Source organism: Malurus melanocephalus, unplaced genomic scaffold (assembly GCF_030028575.1).
Source record: "Malurus melanocephalus ecotype Western Australia unplaced genomic scaffold, MMel_1.1 scaffold_122, whole genome shotgun sequence".
In the NCBI taxonomy this organism is placed as follows: Eukaryota; Metazoa; Chordata; class Aves; order Passeriformes; family Maluridae; genus Malurus; species Malurus melanocephalus.
In genome coordinates this window covers 1,560,885-1,574,486 of record NW_026623354.1, presented here as the reverse complement: position 1 = coordinate 1,574,486, position 13,602 = coordinate 1,560,885, and the positions used below count along the sequence as shown (strand labels likewise).

General features: G+C 38.9%; 1 protein-coding gene across 1 annotated transcript in view; it reads left to right on the top strand.

Moving 5' to 3' along the window:
- HSPA12A (heat shock protein family A (Hsp70) member 12A) overlaps positions 1–13,602 on the top strand; it is a 48,861-nt gene that overhangs the window by 17,336 nt on the left and 17,923 nt on the right. The window contains exons 5-7 of the mRNA XM_057370295.1: positions 4,612–4,798; positions 5,680–5,784; positions 7,603–7,719. Of these exons, the coding sequence (XP_057226278.1) occupies positions 4,612–4,798; positions 5,680–5,784; positions 7,603–7,719 (409 nt within the window). The remainder of the gene's footprint in view (positions 1–4,611; positions 4,799–5,679; positions 5,785–7,602; positions 7,720–13,602) is intronic.

The following is a 13,602-nucleotide window of genomic DNA, read 5'->3' as shown; positions in this document are numbered from 1 at the left end:
AGATTCTCCTTCCCTGGAGAAATTCCTTCTCCTTACCAGGCTTTCTGCTGTCAATCACTGGGAAGTGACTGTCAAGGTGCTGAGAGGATATTCTAAATCTTAATTGACATTTTGCTACTTGTGGTTCAAAACAAAACGTTGTCTTCCTTATGCAATAATGGCAGCATGACTGTAATTTCAGTGAATTATTATATGAGATACTGATGTTGAAAGAAATTAGATAAATTACTTCATGCATTTCCAACCAGAAGGGAGGAACATTTTTATTTTTTGGAGGGGGTGGGGAATATATTCATATTTCCAACAAGTATTTCAAACAATGAAAAATATTTGAATACAATAATTATTTACATTTCTTTAAAAATAAGTATTCCTGTCCAGAAAGGATTTTGGCAAGATATAATTGGAACCGACTTACCAGATATTATATGTTTATGTATARATACTCATCAAATTATGTAATTCCATTAAAAGAATGGCATATTTATTAAAATAAGTCTTCAGTAGTTCAGAAGGTATTAAAGGGCTCAAACTCTGTATATAATGAGGTTTTCATGTAGGATAACTTACAAATATTTCAGCAGAGTAAATGTAACTTCCCGCCGGCACTCAAGAATGTTTACATTAAAATAAAGCATACCAGTGATGCATGGTCCTCTCTACTTCCTAACATTTTTTCCACCTTCCCTCCTCTAGTGTTGATCCTTTCCAGATACTTAGATTTCTGACTGTCTTTTAACAAAGCTGCTTTTCTGTAAAAGGGTAGGATGGGTTTATTTAGAAGGTCCTACCTTAAAAAGGGTGAACACACGGGGCTTTAGCAGTGGGTTTGAGTGTAGTGCCAGCAGTGCCAGGATTCTTCTTGTGTAATTAGCAGCCAAACAAAGTCATGTTTTCGACTGTGTATGTTTATTTTCTGTGATCCCCAGTTCTAAAAAAAATGAATTTATAAGCATTGACTTAACGAAGTTYTTTAAGCATATATTTATCTTTAAATGTATGAGTAGCCTCACTCATCTCAGGATGTTTGGAGTTGGGTGGGGCTTTGTAAATGTTCAGTCAATGACTTCACTTTGATTGCAGAACACTGGTTACTGTTTTATCAGTTTTGGGTAGTATTTCTCATAGCTGACAGCTCCTGATAGTTGCCCCCAGCTCCTGTTAAAGGCAGCTGTGGTTCAGATTCTTTTTGCAGAGAGAATGTGCTGTAATGAGCGCTGTTTGCAGCATAACTTGAGGCATCTGAACAGCGTGGCCATGAGCTCAGCACTTCAGGGCAGTGCAGAGCCGTAAGGAAAGTTTGCTGCTGCAGAACGAGTCAATGTGTCTCATTTAGAGGAAATACATGAGGTATTACACAGTTTTTAAAAAACCCCTCTTGATTTATGTGCGCTTACATGAAGTTACAGATGTTTTGGCTACTGGCAAAATAGCAGCAAACTGAATGGGAGTATTTCACAAGTGGAGAATAAATGAAAAATGCATGTGGCTATGAAACAAATTGCAGTCTGTCCTTGGAAGGAGGGAGAATGTGGTCTCTCTTCAGTGCAACTTTAACCTTCAGGTTTTTCCCTTTTCCGTGTTTTATGGTAATTATTGGGAGACACACACTTGCCTTTATTCTGCACACACACTGCTRGTGGTGTTCAGCTGCATTTTGATGACCCCAGTGTTTCATTTCCTYCACTGTGGTGCTGCAGCTCTGGATCAAATTCTCATCACTCTGCACAAGTCACTCTTTGCTCTGCCTTAGCCAGACTGAAGTGTGAGTAAGGGCATTTCTCTAACCTTCCTATAACCTCCTGCTCCTCTCCTCACTGACTCTCCTCTTGTTTRTTTTCACTGCTAGTATACACTTAGATGCTCTGTGGCTCTAAACAGGTCTGTGTTGTTTATATTTCTTGAAATACTCCACTTTATATCAGCCTAGAAACTCCTATGTCTGCATTTGAAATAAATCTGCCTTTGTTCTGTTTGAATAGTTTTTTTTTAAACTGTGATTCTGCTCTTCACAAATATCCCCCCCCGTGCATTTAGAGCAATTCCGGCTTGTATAGGTTTATGCTTTTGATAGGTATTTCCTTTTTTTTTTCTAAGAGTGTTATTACCATTATTTTGCCTGCACTGGTACCATGAAAGAAAACTGCAAATGAAGGTATTGCAGTCCCAGCCCTACTAAAATCCTTCCCTAACTGGAGCGAGGCCAGGGCTCCACCTGGGAAGAATGTTGCAGCCAGGAGTCACCATTCCCATGCTTTTGCATCTGCTTCTCTCCAGAAAAATACCACATGGGAATATTTTTGAATCTCTGATTGGAAATGATAAAGTCATTCTTCCCCTTCTCTTTCCTGACTGTCCTTTCTGTGACTGAGCAGTAATACAATCTGAGAGCTTTAGAACGTGCTGAGCAATTACCTTGTCCAGTTTCCCCCAGAATCTCATCAGGAAGGGAACATCCAATTCTCCAGGTGCCTCTGAAAATTTCACCCCGTAGCACTGACCATAAATTTGTCTTCATTTCAAGCGCACCTTAAACGTGCTTGTTCCGGAAAGAGAAAACGTGCCCGGCTGTAATGAAAAACAAAGAAACATTGTTATTGGCCACAGCCTATTTATGGCATTTCCCACCAGTGACTCAGAATGAATCATTAATGATTCCGAGCAAAAGCGATAGCAGTCTGTCTCCTCTCTGCTTGCAGCAGGTGTGTGGGATTTAACAATCTGGAGGAATAGCGGTGTTTTCTGTTCATGAGCTGTGAGATCCCAGCTTCTCCTCATTGGAACCATATGTTTGCTGTAACACCTACTCAAAGATTTTGGAGTTGACCAAGTGCAATTCTAGCAGCAGGTTAGAAGAAATGACCTGGAGCAGAGCCCTTTGCCAGCTGATTATAGCTCAGGGGCTGAGCAGAGGAACTAGGCAGGTTTAGGAAAGTCTTTTTGAGTGGATGAATGTGGAAATCATTCCAGTCCTCATCATTCTGTTTCTGCTTTGAGGGCAGTGGAATTGTCCTCTGCACTGAAGGAAGTTCAGACACATTATTCTCTGCTGCTTRTACAAAAAAGAGAGATTTTGTTCTGTTTGGTTCAATTGGTTGGTCTGAAAGGATCTCAGCACTTCAGAAATTYCCATTCCTTGTTACTTTGCCTGGTACCAGCCCCTTAGACTGCAGTTTTCCATGTCAGTTTTCTGCCAGGGTCTGGAGATCAGTTAATTTTCAATGGATTCAACTCTGAGAGTGAAATGGGAATTATTTTTCCTACATACTTTTCCTATATCGTGTAAACAACTACCACAGAGCAAGGCAGTCTTTTTATGCTTCAGAATGAGGGCTTTGGCAGGAATATATTCTCAAAGTGCGTTTTGCTATCTTTAGAAAAAAGCAATCGACGTGTAGTTTAATAATGAATGCAGTTGCCTGCGTGATCTTAACTTGGCTCCTGTTTGAGCTGTGTTATGATTATGTCTGAGAGCATAAACAGATTTTTCACTGATGCCTTTTTCAGAAAATGTTTTCTGGTAACTGTTTGTTTCTCATACARAAAGTGCTTGTATATGGTGGGGGGAAGGAGCAGTAATATGAGTTTATTCCATTCTGCCTTTTTTTTTTTTGTAATAGAGAAATGAGGAGACAGGATGCTCACAGCTGTTTCTACAACTTTCTGCTGTCTGACCTTTTTGTCCTGCCATGCCCCCCTTCAGTTCCTGCTGCTGGGTGTTCCCATATTCAATGTTCTCATTTATTTCCTTATTTATTTCCTTATCTATTCYGTGAAAGCAGCTTTGGGTTACTTTTGCCTTAATAMTKTGGTATCCCCAAAGATGCCTTCACWATCTTGATATCATAGTTTTATTCACCAGTAGTGACAGAAATATTTTGGTGCCTTCAAGAGACTTGAAGATCCAGGAAATCTGCTTCATTTTTGATGGATTAAAACTTGTGCWGCATTTTGGGCATTTGAAACACAAAATCCATCAACTTCACATGAGTAGAAAGTGCAATGCAGAGAGCTCAACGTCTGCAGGCGTGTATGGGTTCAGAGTTTTGGGTGTCAAGGAGATGAGGCACATGGTCAGGTGTTGGTTGAACTGGCTTGTCTTGCTTCTGAGAGTATTCTGGGATAGAAATGGGGATTTAATCAACTTCTCCATGGTTCACACGGCTTTAGTGGGTCCCTAATTCAAAATGGGAAAAATATCCTTTGAAAGTAATCATTCATGGAATCGAAATCACAATTGGAAAGGCCGTATTTGACTTTTTATTAGTAGCATTGTTAGACAATTTGCTTAGGTAGRAATTGTAATTACAAAATGTTTCCTKGTTAATTGTGTATGGCTTACTTCAGGGAACCTGTGTTCTTGTCWGGGTCTGATTATGTCCTTGAGAATTATACAATAACCACAAAAATATATTGAGTTCCCTGAAATAAAAATTGCAGTTCTTTTTTCTTAGGTGGGAATAAACCCACTTGATTTTGGTATTGCAAAGTTTGAAATTAATATCTTTGGAAGGAAAAAGCARTATGTGCTATTTGCCATCACATTGTTTTTTCTCATGATGCACTTGTTTTTGAGCATCACTCACTGGAGCTGTTTCMCTCTTTGGTCAGACGATGGGAAGGTGGAGATCCAGGCGTTTCCAATCAGAAAACACCAACCACAATCCTYCTAACTCCAGAGAGAAAATTCCACAGCTTTGGCTATGCAGCAAGAGACTTCTACCACGACTTGGATCCCACTGAATCAAAGCACTGGTTGTATTTTGAAAAGTTTAAGATGAAGCTACATACCACTGGTGTAAGTACTAACCAAGCTGCATTTTGCTACTCAAGTTGTTTTCCTCTCAACAGTACTAAATTTTTGCCTGAAAACTGTCAGCTAGATGTGAAGCATCTCTGTAAGTTTAGAGGGGAAATTGAGTAAATTAAACTCTTCCACTGACATTTATGATTCATGTTGTTTCTTGCTGCATTTGGTGACTGAATCTTGCCAGCCTTCCTTGTAAATCTCAGAARTTCAGTGTCTGCTTTGCTTTGATCTTCATGCCCTGAGTTTCCTGGGTGAAATTCRTAGCTGGAGTCTGCATGAGGTTGGTTTGTTCAATAAATCTGGTCAGCAGAAATGGGATATAAGAGCTACACTGAGTTCTGCAACGGTGGAGCAAATCCACCCAGAATTCATTGCCAGAACTGCAAGTGCAAATCAGGCTGTTAATTTGATGTAATTCCTACTGATTGATTGTATTTTTACTTTAATCCATTCTAGAGTTTTGGGAATCATCCAGTACTTGCTCTATTGAGGTGTTTTCTGGTTTCATGTCTTGGTGGGAAGCCAAAAATCCATGCTTTTAACTCTTACCTTGGATTAAATATCTTGCATGAGCAACTTTATTGCAGTTATTTACAGATACATCTATAGCAATTATTTAATATTTAGCCCRTATTTCTGCCTGCAGTTATCTGTAGGCATGGTAATTGTTTAGAATCAAAGTCTAAAATAAGCAGCAAAATGTCATGTTCCAGGAAATTCAAGTGATGAGTAAAATCCTCTTCAGAGTAGTTTTGTCACTTTTTCCTAACCAGGTGAATATTGAAGAGTTCTCTGTCCTCAAGCAGTGGGAAYTAATTTGATGTTTTCCTTTTTCTTTTAATAACTTCCAGTTATTTTCTTTCATGTAGAATCTTACCATGGAGACAGACCTGACAGCTGCAAATGGCAAAAAAGTCAAAGCACTTGAGATATTCGCTTATGCTCTGCAATTCTTTAAGGAACAGGCATTAAAGGTGGGGTAATGCTTCCTTATCAAGATTTTCTGTATTTATAGCCACTATAAATATGAGCTTAATATTTTTAACCTTGCCAAGCTGTGACCTAAGTAGTATTTGATGTAAACAAAGCAAGGCAGGTGTAGAAACTCTGGGCATGCTGTGGACTCTGGAGAGCTCACAATAGCCTGAAGAAATTTCCCCTTGCACAGGTCASGCTTGATTCACTAATGGCATCACTGTGATGAAGAGTTCTGAATAGCTTTTTACTGGCTTGGCTACTTTCTACTGTATTTTTAATGGGAAAAAAAAGGTTGATTTGACAAGAAAATGTAAAAGCTTGTCGTTTTCCATTTCTGATTTGAAATGTTGCAGTACTCCTTTCTTGCAGTGCTCTTCTCTGATCACGAGATTGTTTTTTTTTTATTCTCCAATGGAATACATGTCCCCAGTAAACAGGTTTTGAGATTTTAAATCTCCTGTAAACAGTCAATTGTGAGTTAAGTAAACATTGGCTTCCAACGTGCCACTATAATGTCAGTGTAAGCAGAGCAATTCCTGGGTCCAATCAGAGTACTCATCCAAGCAAGTGTTGTTTAAAATAGCCTTATGGTTAAAAACTAACCTATTTCTGTTGAATGGGTTTAATTTATTTTCTCTGAGATCTCAGTCTATTCCTTATGGCTGCAGAGAAACAATCCTGCCACTACAACTCAAATGCCTCATCCTGTCAAAGACATTTTTAACTGTATTTTTTTAGGGTTGATTGTGGAGTCACAGACTTGGACCTGTGCATAGACTGGGGATATTCTTAGCAAATGAATGTTGGAYAAAATCCCATATATTTGCTGTGCTATATCCTTTTCCTGATGTTAATAACTAAATCCCTGGCATTTGTGAGTGAATCCTGGAAYTAATTAGACAAAACCATGTCAGTGAGCTGTTGCTTTGGACTGTAACRTGTCTGTCTGTGGTGCCCTGTGCAGTATAAAGGCACTGCTTTTCCAGTATGGATTTTTGAACTGCAGCATAGCTGAACAAACACAACACCTTGGCACAGCACATGCAGGATCATTTTTTTACATTCTAAAGGCCTGTTGTCCACCTTTCTGAACCTTTCTCTGTTTGGATGTAGATTTAGATAGGACATATGGTAATGACATTTTACTTGGAGCCTTGCCCAAAACGTGTCAGTRTATCACCTAATTTGCAAAAGCAGTACAGACTTGCCTCTTTTTTAAGGGGCAAAAAAAAAAGGACAATAAAAGTACTAAACTAGTCTTGAATGTTTGCTTAAAGCAAAATTTTGAAGRAACCACTCAGTCATTTTTTAAAGGGGTTAACTGTAACTTCCCCTTATTAAYTGCATTATAAAAATTTGATTTAACRGTAAGTGATGTATAAAGAAGTCATTGAAAAATCCAGATTGTAAAACATAATGTTAGTCAGTGATACCACAAATATTTTTCTATGTATTAATCAATATGTGTGAATTCTTCAAGCTAACAGCAAGCCCCACACCATGGCTAAGAATGTACATAAATGTGCTGTAATAGTCTGTAAATTGCTGCTTTTGCAAAAGCCAACTTTTCTACTTTATATTGAGCAATAAACTTTTCTATCAGCCTTCTTGTGAAAACATCAACCTTAATCCCACCTTTTGGCACAATGAAGCATTCTTGGCAGATCATCAGTAATTCTGATTTGTAGCCTGGATGTAACAGGAAAAAAATTGAAAAGAGAGTTACTGTTGCTAGATCCAGCAGAAAATAGTGTTTTCCTGTAAAGTAGACACACAACAATTTTGCATTCACCTCTGTTTTCCTTTTTTTTTAGGAGCTCAGTGACCAAGGAGGCTCAGACTTTGAAAACACTGAAGTAAGATGGGTCATTACAGTGCCTGCTATTTGGAAGCAGCCTGCAAAGCAGTTTATGAGACAAGCTGCCTACAAGGTAATATTACAGGCTGAATGTAGACATGCCTCTTTAAAGCCCTAGTTTACAGGCTGAATGAAAAATTATATTTGGGGCAATTTACTTCAGTATAAACTGTTTAAATACAGTCTAGAAATGTTGAAAGAGGAGTTAACTCTACCAAGCAGTAGGTGTAGGTTATATGTAGTCACCTCTTAAATGCCTTTTTTATTCTATTTGCTTTTATATTTTGGAGTCCCTCACTGCAGACTCTGATATTTTAGTCATCTTGGACAATGTATTCCTGCTGAATTCAGTGCACATGGAACAGATGCAGTTTTGAGACCCAAGGGAAAGCTGAGTTTAAAATACTGGACACAGTTTTGTTTTGTTACTTTCTTTAGGTCATCACAGACTTTTAAAGTTTAAAAAAAGAAGAAAAAAGGAGGGAAAGAAAAGAGCCTCCTTGGTGGGACTTTTTTCCAGTTCCCATTTTCCCACAGTAGGAACGAAAGAACTGTGAACCGGATAGTCTGGATATAAAATKAAATTCAAATGTTATTTTCACCAGYAAGAGGTTTATCTGCATTTAACTCTTTGCCCCCACCCCCCAACACTCCCCAAATATGTGCACTTTTCATTTGCATGTCCTTTATTTCAAATTCAGTTTGTGTCTTTGATACATGAGATGTACACATTCTTCTTTTCATCAGGAAGTTCATTTTCAGGTTTTTTTTTTGGTTTTGGTTTTTTTTAAAATTTTTGGTCAGAGTCTTGCGTAACCATTGGCAGCAGCTATGCAATGCACAGTTTGTAAAATATCCCCTAGTTCATGAGTAATTTGCAGAGTGCTCCTGGGAAGCACCCAGATTTTTCTGACTCTGTTTCAAACTATCTCTAATGTTGAGCAACGTTTTTCTTAACAGTCTRTATTGTGGGATTGCTAATGCTAGTGCCAGAAGCAAAACTCTCTTAAAGTTCTGATGGAAGGACACGGTTGTAGGTAAATCTGAAACACTAGAGACCCATTCATTATCTCTGTATATTGTTGTCTGCCTGCTGTCTGTGTGCATGTGTGCTCGTGCAGTGGGAGCTGTGTAAGGAGCAGGGCCAGGGTTAATTAAGGCAGATCTCTTGGCATTTCTCGTTTGTGGCACAATGGAATGTTGTTAATTAGTGTCTGTGTCTGTGGTTGTGTCTGTGATTGTGTACTTTGATGGGCAAGCTYGATAAACAGCAAGGACTGACAGGGTTTTTAACTCGGGGTGTGTGATCCATGGCAGGARAACATGAGTTTAGGGAAATAATTCMTGTTAACTTGACACGTGTAGCTGRTTYTTTTTCYAAGCGCTGGGGRTGAAGAAACAAGTGCAGAAAACAGAATTCTGAGGCCATTCAGTCTTTCRGATTCCTATTGCTGGATCCAAATGTTCCTCGTGGATGGAGCAGAAATTGCAGCTCTTGTTAGCTATTGGAAGATGGAAGCATCTTGAAAATGAGGGGCATCATGTAGAGAAAAGTGTGCAAAGGCACTGGTAGAAGTAGAAACCTTGTACCAGGAGACACTGAAGTACAGCCACCAGTCTGAGCTGAGAGTTAAATTGCAGCAAATATTAATGAGCTGTGGAAATGTGCTGAGCAATCYGTGTCAAGTGAGGTGGCTCCAAGAGAGCTAAAGTACTGAAACAGCTTCAGTCACTGGTTCAGAGAGTGGAGCACAGCCTTTCTGGAATGGCTGAGTGGGTGTCTAGGCAAAGCTAATGGAGTTAAGAAAGTAAAGTAAGAAGTGTTGGAAATTGCTTCTGCGCTCAGCATCCATCAGCTTTTGACCAACCTATGATGTCAGTGCTCCCCTGATGTCCCCTCATCTCTGCTTTGCCTTAAAACATTGYTAACCTGGAACTCCTCATCTGCCCTGGAGCTCCTGCATTGTCCCCTTCCAGCTGCTGTGCTGCTTTCCCATTSAATGAGTAATCTGGGTGTTCCCTCCAGCTCACAGCTCTTCCTCTCTCTTTTCCATCCAGCCTATCAAAATCCTGCTAATTCTGTCTGCATGACAGCTTTTCCACTCTTTGCACACTGCTGAGCTTTCATCCAAGCTGTCAGTGATTTTGCATCTTTGTCCCTGCAACATCATTTCCTTGGCTTCAGCAGCTKCAGTCTGGCCTGGTTTGTATCTCTTCAGAGTATTGCCACTAAASAGTTTTGTAGCCTCACATTTGACAGGGAATCAGCCCACATTTGGCTCCATCTGTGTCATCTCAGACATAAACTGCATGTCCTGGACACGAACATCTGTATTGCTCACTCGTTTTCCTCTTCTGAAATCCTTTTTAAAGTGCTGGGTTTTTTCATACCTATAAAAAACTTGACTGTGATAAACCTACTTATATTGGAAAACTACTCCTCATTGCTTCTTGCTGTTACTCTGCCTGCCCTGTCTATTCATCTATTGTGCTTTTTGTATCCTTAACAGTTTTTATACCTAATTTATTACCTCTTTGGAGCAGGTATTTGCTTATTCTCATTTGTCTCCCTCTCTGGAGCCTTCTGAGGGACTAAGTCTGGCAAGGTTGTAGAGAGTTGCATGTCTTTACAGATTATTTTGCTGAATCAAAATTACTTTATTCCTGAATAACAGTTCACAGACTTTTCTTCTGTCCCTCACGCTTAATTCCTGTATGTCCAGAGATGGTTCTAAAGCTCTRTGACACTTGTTAAAGTCTGGTCACAACAAGAGAGAGCCCTATGGCAAGAGCACTGTAAACTCTGCAGGACTCACTTAGCCTTAAATTTCCTTTCCCAAAACATGTATGCTGGGATTAGTGTGCATTTCATCGTGTTCAATGCATCCTGAGTAATGACTTTTAGGATTTATGGCCACATTTGCCATTGTTCCCACCAATAAATGCAAGGCATCATAAATGGCATTAACTTTTCTGTGTCCCATTTGTTCTGCTTCACATTCTTTGGGCACAGGTAGCACAGAACAGAATCTTCAGGCTGGAATTCCTTGAACATGCTGATAGGAATGAAGTTTTAAGGAAGAGTTTGGAGTGTGACAGGAGTATGTGAGTGCAGAAGCTACGAGATAAGAACGTAAAACACGGCATGACAAATGCACTCAGGGCAGAGTGGAGGAAAGGGAAGGCTGGTGCATTTTTATAAGCCTGAAAGGCTCTGTGGGCTTTCAAACATCAGTCAGTTGGTCTAGTCTGATATACTGGTGGTTCTTTTCATTTTAATATGAACTATTGAATTTTGAAATAGAGTTCTAGAGTTCTGAAATAGATTTAGCTTTGAATTAAAAATAGCAAATCATTTGCATGGTAAACTAGCATAAACAAAAAGAGAGGCAGTCTAGGTTATARGGTAAAGCATGTGAGCCTAAAATCCCAGAGACTTTATTTAACCAGCTCCTATGCTGAACATTTATTATTGTTTTCACATCAGTTTTGTCATGGAATGTGCACAATGAGAGTCATTTAACATGTTGTGTTCTGGGTTCATATGACATTGCATTGATTAGCACTGGATTGCTCTGTGGAAACCTTTGGAGAAAGATAAACAAACTTGGTGAAAGAATCATGTGACAGCACAAGAAATTCCTGGCTAATAAAAACGTGATGTGAAGTGTGTTTGACTTTAAAAAAGATGGCTTGGGAGGCTTAACCAGATTGAAATAGTGAAGCTGAGCTGCTTTTATTCCCTCATAAGTCTGTTCTTCGGTGCATAAAACACACACAAGTGAAATTTATTTGTGCAGGGACAGTGTGACAGGCTTCTGCTATAAACTGCATAAAAAGGTGTAAGCAGCAGTGGCAAGCTGGTTATTTTTCTGAAACTACTTGTTAGTGAGACAGAGGAGGCAGAAGTGTGTTACTATATCAACCATCCTGATTATTTGTAGCTTGTGAGGGTCTCTCGAGCCTATTCTTTTACTGTTGTGATATTAAGATCTTTTTAATCATGGGGATTAAAGTGTTTATTGAGTGATGTGTTGAGGAGGATTCTGTGTCTTATAGCTGTGTTTAATTAGGAAACGATAGCTAATTGTGAGGTGAAGATTACAGAATGGAAAATGTGTCCTAATTGATCTCTGCTCACACATTTGAGTCACTCAGCCAGGTTCACRTGAAGGCAGAGGCATCTGCTAATCCAGTCCTGTCCATTTCTGTTTGTCCACTTTTGTGGTATAAGTTAGAGTATTTGGAGGTTTTTTCTTTTGCTAAACAAGTAAAACAAGAGTTTCTCATAGCATTCTGTGTAAGAGTGAATCTGTGCCTATCTTAAAATTTGAGACACATTTCTCAGGTTATTAGAAATTGCCTGAAAGCAACAGAAATGACAAAAATTAGAATAATCTTTCTGTCTGGTGGAAAGATTGTGCTACATTTTTTTTAGCTAGGGTTTACCAGCTAAAATGAAAAACCTGAGTTCAGGTCTGAAAGGCTGTAGTCTACAATCATTAGGGAGTGATAGAAATCCACAGATATAAATCGGTGTGGACAAGGCCTAAAACTAATCAGTTTRTAATAAGTTCATAGAAAGGACAATAGATTTGTCTAAAAAACAACTTCTGTGCAAAAATTCAGTTACACAGAAAAGAAATACARTCTGAAATTGGAACTGTAGTGAAAAATATCAAGGCAAAATCAGACCSTCTGAGGTGCAGAATAAGATGCAGCTAACAGAAAAGAGCAAGGARTTGGTTTTCTAAGTGCAAATCCTCAGTCAGGACTTGTGTAATCTTAGTAAAATCAGCCAGAGCCATAAGGACCCACAATGAGGATATTTCTAAATAAAGGGAAGGAGAGAGCCTGAGGCATTAGGAAGAGGTTTAAATAGGAAGAGTCAGGTTTTGCTGTTTTGGTAACTGGTGCATGCCCYGGGTACAAAAAGCATTTCTGGGGTATTAYAACATGAAAAATTGAAAAGCTTATRAGAATTTAATGGCTTCGTTTTTCTAATGCACGCTACTCATCAGACTTGCAAGTAATGTTCTGCTGCACCTTGGGGGATATAATGTAATGCAGCAAAAAATTCTTGGTAGTGCCACTTGGAGCTAAGCTTTCAGTGCCTGCACAAATGTGATCTGTGACAACAATCCCTTGGGAATCAGCTGCAGCAACATCACCCTGGAGATATATGCACCAAATGCCACTGTGGTCCTCTTTATCTTCARCTTGTCAAAAAACACAGCTTTTACTGTACTATGTTACCATTCAGCAATCTGTGACTCAGCTTTAATAATGCTAATTTTGATCTATTTGTGGTCCCAAAACCTGAGAAACTTTTGGAGGAATGAAAGGGTGGAGGCACAACAAAAACAAGCAATCTGGAGATATTTTTTTTTTGTGCAAAGAAATGTATTGGTGATTTCAATGTCTTGTGATTGTTCCTTGCCTAATAAATGACCCAAGATTCTTCTCCTTGGAAAACTGTGTCTGTATTTCTGGGATTCCTTTTGAGACCAAGATGTGATAGACTGGATCTAATGTCCTAAGTGATGTCTGCTGCAATTATTGGTATTCTTTCATGTCTCACCAATACAAGAAATCCCTTTCTCATGATGACCCCAAAAGCTTCACYTGTGTGTAGCAAGAAATTACCTTTCTTATGAGCAGTTCATAAAAGCTTTTTGAGAAATAGGCACAGGAAAACTGCAGAATCTCCTTCATGAATTGTAAACAGAAGTGCTGCTTCATGATTGATAGCCAGTGATCATAATTCAGGTATTTCCTGCCTTGTGTTCCACTTTCCTTCCTAAAGGAAAAAAAAAATGTATTAAAAAGGGAAAATTGTAATACAAARTCCAAAAGACCTGGTAAGTATAGGTTTTATTAATGGAGTCAAACAGTCTACACAGTCCCAAAGAATTCCAAACTCAGGTTGAAAATAAAAGAATAGATAATAAGAATA